Here is a 7,021-nt window from a genome sequence, read left to right as displayed (position 1 = left end):
AGAGCAAGCAAGGGAGAATGGAGGCAGGGGAGGAAGTCAGCACAGGCAGGTCCAGCACTAGGTGGAGCACTGAATTCTTGTTCTATCTGGTCTAGTTTTATCTTTGCTAGCAGCTATCCTGCCTACTCCTCTCCCCCTCTGAATTTCTAACACTTTCATCATGGAAAGGAGACTGTGGGGCTGGAAAAATGAAAGGAGTACATTAGGGAGGAAAGGGGAAAGACAAGACAGAGTGGATAGCAAAGGAAAAAAGAAGGGAGGAGGGAGTGAAAAGAGATGCCCAAGAAACTGAAGCTTGTATATGTGTTTTAGTGTCTTTGGATGTTTATTTTGGTGTCCCTGAATGTGTATGTGCTGTCTGTAGGTGGCTGCATGTCTGTGCCTTAGTGTGTGGCTCCTCCTGTGCATGTCTGTGTGATGATGCATTCTTCCAGGTCTAATTCTCTGCTGTACAGGTGTTAGGTATTAGACCTGTTTCTAGGCATCTATTTCTATTTGTTGGGAAAAGAGCAAAAGCCAATCAATGTAGGAACCAGAATAGGAAGGGCCTCAAAATTAGACTCGAATGCAAAGGAGTGAACAGTCCTGAAAGCCATCTTCTCCTCCTCTCTTCTCTACATTTGGATTCTGTTTTTCCTTGGCTAGTTTCCCCAGCCTGGGGGTGGGATGGGGAGGCTCTGGAGAGGGAGATCCGGAACTACATCAACTATATCAGTGCTGGATTGCCAGCAGACTTGAAAGGACAGAGCCTGGCAGCCAAGAGGATGCAGAGAGAGGAGGGCACGAGTGGCTGTGGCTCACTCAGTGTCTCGATTTGGGGCCAGTGGTTCCTGGCACAGGATGTTGTGGCCGGAAAACCTGACTGCTCAGGAATGCTGTGCTCCTATGTCCCTCCTTCTCTGCTCAACTCACCTCAGGCCAGGAATTCTGTGTACTTGCCTTGCAGATTGGAGAACCCCCACCCCACAGTATAACCTGAGGACACTCCCTCCCTCAGCCACCCACACCAGATCCCTGTACCCCTTAGGATTGTCCTAGCCACTCCCAAGAACCTGGTGACCCACTTCCCAGGGCCAGTTCATTCAGAGTCCCCAACCACTTGGGGTTGCCCCTACTTTCATACCCTTGGCTGCCATTTACCTCATAGCACTCAGGCTTGGACAGCACAAGGACTACATACATCCTCCAACCTCTCACATACAAGGGTCTCTGCATCTTACATTATGTGACCTCAAGTTCCCAAGTGAAGCTCCTCCTTTCTTCCTCAGAGCATACTGGATGGCCTGGAGCTGGAGCCCACCTATAGCCCACTACAGGTTTGGAGCCATCTGTACTCACACCTGAGCAGCACTTTTGCCAAGCCTCAGGGGCGGCTTTACCCAAACTGGGAGAACAGGACTCCAAGAAAGGTACAGCTCCCCTTCTTCCCTGCCTTCCTCACATCATTCCCTCCCCTTTATTCCTACAACCCAAGAGAACACTCTATCCCCATCCCCAGCTCCACCCTGACTCAAGGGAGCAGCCCTCCGCCCTGATCCCACCCCAGGTGAAGGAATTAACCAGGCCAAGAAAGGAGGGGAAAAAAGACAAGGAGCTGGGATATGGCAACCTGTTAATCCCAGCTACTTGGGAGACTGAGGCAGGAGGATCACAAGTTTGAGGCCAGCCTAGGCAATTTAAGAGACCCTGTTTCAAAATAAAATAAAAAGAGTTTGGAATATAGCTTAATGCAGAGCACTTAACTAGCATATGGGAGGCATTGGATTCAATCCCCAGTACCAGCAAAAGGGAGGGAGGGAGGGAGGGAGGGAGGGAAGGAAGGAAGGAAGGAAGGAAGGAAGGAAGGAGAAAGAAAGAAAGAAATCCCAACCCCACAGGATAAGGAGGCTTGTCTGCTTAGGCATTTACATATAAAGCTTGGGTGTTTTAATTATAGTGTTTATGGTAACTCATTAGTCATTTAACAAGACCATTGTTCCATTAAGCAAACTGGATATACTGGAACTACAACCATAGCTCTCTCCTTGAAAGAAAAAGTGGAAGGGAAGGTGGAAAAAGAGCTGCCTACGGGAAAGGAAAATAATATTTATAGAGTGTCAGTCATTTGTCAGGTTTTATGACAAGTGCTTTCACATATTTCTCTCATTTAATATTCCCAGCATCCCAGCAAGTTGTATTATACTCACTGTACAGATGAGAAAAGGGAAGCTAATCAATCTTGGTAACTTGGAGACAGGGCCCTGGTGACAAGGGTTGAAATAAGAAATTGAAGGAGAAATATTTTTTAAGACCCATGCTCTGTAATATTTGGGCTGCCCTTTGCCCTTATGAATTTTTTCCAAGTTTCTCAGTAACAGATCTTTTAGAAAAATTCCCATTTTGTCTTAGCTAAAATTACAGGAGAAGGATGTTTCCCAACTCCAGTCTAGAGTGGGAAGTAATTGACCAGATGTGTGGGAACAGAGCCCTCCATGAGTTAGATTGTGGGCAAGCTGACAGAGAAGGGACACTGGGCAAGGAGATGACACTGTAGAGGCTGCAGGCCATGGAGACTCCACAGTCATATCCATGGGCCTTGAGTTTTTCACTCTAGAAAGGGAACATGTGAGGGACAGGAGGCTCAAGGGGGAATAGGAAAGGACCTCAGCATCTGTCTGATCTTCAGAGAAGCCTTTGCTTGCTCTCTTCACAGGCTGGGCAGTTGCAGACCAACAGAGTTCGTGCCACAGTGCTCCCCCTGCCAATGACTCCAGCCCTGAGCACAGCCCCCAAGTTGCCAGCAGCCAGCAAAGCTTCCTCAGAAGCCTTCTTCCGGCCTTCTGAGTGGAGGAAAAGTATCCCTCATGGCCCTGAGTTACTAGCACCAGAGTGTAGCCACCCTACTCAGCCACCACATCCATGCCAAGACCCGCACAATGGCTATCTGTAATCACACCTGCCCTCTATCCACCTGAGCCTCCGTGAGCTCAGGCGAAGAAAGAGCCTTTCCTTTCTCTGTCCTCTATGCTGCCACTGCCCCACTCAGGCTGAGAAGCAACACACCCAAGCCTATCCCTTCTCCAGCAGGGACCCTTGTTTTCTTTTCAATCATTTGATACTATTGTCACAGATGAAGATTAAATGCCTAGTAAACCTTCACCATTGTTAGGAGCATTCCCAGCCCAGAATTTCTCCTTGTAGCTCTATGTAAGCAGATGGGAATAAGGTTTTCAACACTCATGAAAAACAAGGACTGAAACCCAAGCCTCATTCCAGAGCCAGTGCTCTTCCCAGTATACCCACCACATTGCCGTTCCTTTAGCTCCAAATAGATAAGTGCTTGGTGCTTGTTACCTACATGCAAAGTGTGTGTGTTGGGAGTTGGGGGCTGTCATATACCTGAGAACAGGGGAAAGGATGGTGTCAAAAAGGCTTGCTCCTTTCTTATTCCTCTCTCCTTAACTCTACTCACCTGTCAGCTCCCTCCACCCACAGAATAGTTTTACCATTTGTAAAATACTTTCTCTGTGCTTCAGACTACACTAAGTACTTCAGAAATGTACTTGCATTTCATACAAACCACCCCAGGAGGTATTTAGAACATTATTAGTTTCTGTACTTTACAGAAGGCAATAGGGAAGACTGATGTCATACAACTCACCCAGGGACAGAGTTAGAGTCCAGCTGAGATTGGCCTTGACTTGACTACCCAGGTTCTGAACTGCCCACACTGCAGGCTTCCCTCCCTGGGTCTCTCCTCCTCTTATGGCCCCCAACAAATTCCTGGTTCTCTTTTTGATCCCCTCCACACTCACCCAGCACACCCTGCCACTGTGCCCACTCTGTGTCTATTCACACACAGAGACCTCTTAAACTCAAGATGACTTTAATGAGAATCTTTAAAATTTTAAAAATATTTCTCTGGCAAAGAAAAGTGCAGGAGTAAGTACCCAGGCAACCTCCATACAGGCCCTTCAAACTGTATCCACTCTAACCAAGTACCCTTTCTGTAGATCTGAGCAAACAGCTGTCTGTTCTTTTGGGAGAGGGATAACTAAGAGTGCTGACCCTCCCCAGAGTCTATCCCTCAGCCCTGCCATCAGTTCCACTCCCCAGCACTTCTAGGGACTGATGATCCTCCCCTTGATTTCCCTAATCCCTTGATCCTCGGGTCTCATCTGGGCCCCTCCCACTCTCTGGTCCTATTTGTTTTAACAGGTTTCTTTCATCCCCAGTGTCACCTTACCATGGTCCTCATATCAGCAACATTCTCAGGTAGAGCCCTCTGTCTTGACTCCAGTTCTGTCATTCCCTACTCTAGAGAACCCAGAGTCCCAGCCCCCTGAGGCCCCACTCTTCTGAACCTGACTGTACAGGGCAGTATCTGTCCTGTGGCCCTTGCTGCCACTGCCAGTTGTAGCACCAGGTTCAGGCAAGGCCAGACCCTGGGGTTTGGGAGCTGGGAGGGGCTTTATGCTCCGAGGGGGTGGCACAGCATAGTCATCAGTAGCAGGGTTGTAGGGGAGCTCATAGCCCTCCTCCTTCACTCGAGCCTGACACCACCATGCATCCTTGGGCTCCTGAGGCAGATCATAAAGGCCCCGGAGAGGGGCTGGGGCCAAGCCCTCAGGTTCATCATAGATGGGGTCCTCTTTGGTGTCCGTCAGCTTGGCCTTCTGTAACTGCTCCTGCACATGCTCATACAAGTCCCAGTAAAGAGGTTTCTTGGGCTGTACCTTTTCCCCCGCCTGAGCAGAGGTGCTGTCCAGGGGGTCTGAGTAGAGAGAGTCCTGGGAAGGGCCTGGAGGAATGCGCAGGGAGTCTAAGGGCTCAGCATACAGGGCTGGGGTATTGCCTGGTACGTCCTGGGGAACAGGAGGAGACGCCAATTTCCCTTCTGCCACCTCCCCTTCTTGGGAGTCAGCTCTGAGGACACCTTGCCCCTCTCTTGCCTTCCCCTGGGCCTTCTGCCGATGGATGGCAGTCTCAACTGCTTGAAAGATGTCATTTCCCTGTGCGGTCTGGAAGGTGAAGGTTCCAGGGCCAGAGGGGCAGCGGCGACCCGCCTCAAAAGAGAACATGACCTGAGGAGGGTGTGAAGGGAAACACATTACTAGGAGTGTCAGAAGAGGTAGATCACAGGGCCTGAACTACTTAGGGCATTTACAAACAAGTCTGAGGATGGAGGGTGGGGTTGGGGTATAGGCAAAAGGAGGATTCAAAGGGCGGAGTTTTCCATCTTTCTATCCTGCCCCTCCTGGCCTACAGCTGTCCTACTCAGGAAGCCCACCCTCACAGACCTCCCTGACAGCCCTTGCACCTTGTCACCACCATAACGACGCAACAGGGTATAGGGCCAGGAAAGGAGTGGCTCTAGGATCTGATTCTGTGTTCCCACGGTCAGGAGTGTCAGTCTCTCAGCCTCTACTCTCAGCACATAGGAGCCATGCAGGCCACAGCGCTCAGCAGCCTCAGTCCTCTGGACGGTTATCCAGAACTGGGATCCTGGAAGGAATACACAGTTAGATAGGCACCTGGGGGATGGTGCACTGTGGGCAGGGGTGGAGACCCAGAGGACTCCGGAGTAGTGTCCAAGCGCTCATTTGGAAGCCGAATCTCAGAGGCTTCCTACTTCTCTAAGAGTCCCTGGCCCCTGTAATCACCAACTCACCAAGAGCACGCCTCCTTCCCACTCCACCCCTGCCTTCTCAGGTATCTACCTTCCCAGGTGGGGCTGTACAACGAGTTCTCCAGCATCTCCAGGGCAGAAAGCTTAGGTGGGTTCTCTGCCAGCACCGGAGCCCAGCTGCCTTTCTGTAGTAGAGAGAGCATGAATGACGCTATAATTTCCTCAACGCAGTTCTGGGGTACGGGATAGTAGACTGCCTCTGTTAACCACCCCACCTTAAACCGCCCCTTAAGCCCAGGGCTACTTGCCACAGCCCCTCGCCTAGAACCCCGGTCCCCTCACCTGAAAGGCGTTTCGACACAACGTCTGCACCCAAGCGACACTGGACTGCGCGTCCGCTGCCAACAGGTGCGAGCGCTGCGCAGTGTCCAGGCGAAACGCAACGGCGCCCGGCTCAGGGGGGCTATCCACTGCCACAGGAGCCACGCTCACACATTCGGCCAGACGGATCACCTTGCAGTCCAGGCGGCGCGAGCCCCCGCGGCCACCTCCAGAGTTCGACCCCTTATGGTCAAAGAACTCGAGCCGCGCTACACCATGGGGACTGGCCGGGTAAAGCACAGCCCAGGTCTTCCTCCACTTCTGCGGAGAGGGAAAGAAAGAGAGGCGGGGGAGGGAGCAGAAGTGCGCGAGCAGCAACACCCGGACGGCAGAGGAAGGACCCGCGCAGGCCAATTTGAGGTCTGGCACTCCCAGTCAGGAGACAAAGTTTCCCAAGAAGGACCTCCAGCATCAAGAGTGTATATCCAGAGTCTGCACACGCTTCTGTGCGCAAAAGCAATTTTGCGAGAGTGTGCAAAGCCATTTCGCGAGAACGTCACCGGGCTCTCCAACTGCCAGCGCCCGGCGCTCCAACATGCTACCCGCCCCCTCCCTCTGGCTGGACCCTTTCACTCCTTCTACCCCGATGGGGTTTGGCATTCCCGCCCCCGACTACCTTGGTCCCGAAGCGCTGACTCTGCAAAAAGAGCGGTCCTTCCATCACAGCCCCGTCCATGGCCCCCGGCAGTTCCTTCCGCGCTTCCTGACCCTGAGGGCGGGAGGCAGGAGGAGGGGCTGTGGGCGGGGCTGGCCCTCCCTCGGCCCCCACAGCTAAAACAGGGGAAGGGCGGGAGGAGAGGAGCAAGAAGGAAGAAGTCAAGGTACCCACCGAAGACAGGCGGCGCACTACCTCTAGGCCCCTACCCACAACTCTGGGGTGCGCACAAGTGGCTCCACCCAGAGAAACTTTGTGATTTCAGCCAGAGGGCCCTGGCGCCTGGTCTTGGGGACAGCATGTGACGTCATGTGCTCAACGTGACATCAGAGTAAAGGATGTGCCATCACCCCCAGGAGCCCTGGGGACACCAGAAA

General features: G+C 52.2%; 2 protein-coding genes across 4 annotated transcripts in view; one reads left to right on the top strand and one right to left on the bottom strand.

The window, feature by feature from the left end:
- The window catches only part of M1ap (meiosis 1 associated protein), a 92,181-nt gene extending 89,043 nt beyond the window's left edge, over positions 1-3,138 (top strand). For all 3 annotated transcript variants that reach the window (XM_071601757.1, XM_027943765.3, XM_071601758.1), the window contains 2 exons: positions 1,269-1,409; positions 2,693-3,138. In XM_071601757.1, the coding sequence (XP_071457858.1) occupies positions 1,269-1,409; positions 2,693-2,929 (378 nt within the window). In that variant the 3' untranslated portion in view covers positions 2,930-3,138. The remainder of the gene's footprint in view (positions 1-1,268; positions 1,410-2,692) is intronic.
- Positions 3,139-3,848: 710 nt separating this feature from the next.
- Positions 3,849-6,714, bottom strand: Dok1 (docking protein 1). Its single transcript, XM_027943766.2, has 5 exons — positions 6,606-6,714; positions 5,951-6,250; positions 5,700-5,793; positions 5,300-5,484; positions 3,849-5,063 (listed from the first exon to the last, which is right to left on the bottom strand). Exons 1-5 carry the CDS (start codon positions 6,663-6,665, stop codon positions 4,251-4,253), a joined length of 1,452 nt encoding a protein of 483 aa, XP_027799567.1. The 5' UTR covers positions 6,666-6,714; the 3' UTR covers positions 3,849-4,250.
- Between the last annotated feature and the right edge of the window lie 307 nt (positions 6,715-7,021).

Source organism: Marmota flaviventris, chromosome 14, assembly GCF_047511675.1.
Source record: "Marmota flaviventris isolate mMarFla1 chromosome 14, mMarFla1.hap1, whole genome shotgun sequence".
Taxonomy (NCBI): Eukaryota; Metazoa; Chordata; class Mammalia; order Rodentia; family Sciuridae; genus Marmota; species Marmota flaviventris.
Note: the sequence above shows the minus strand (reverse complement) of the source record. Positions and strands in the feature narration are given on the sequence as shown.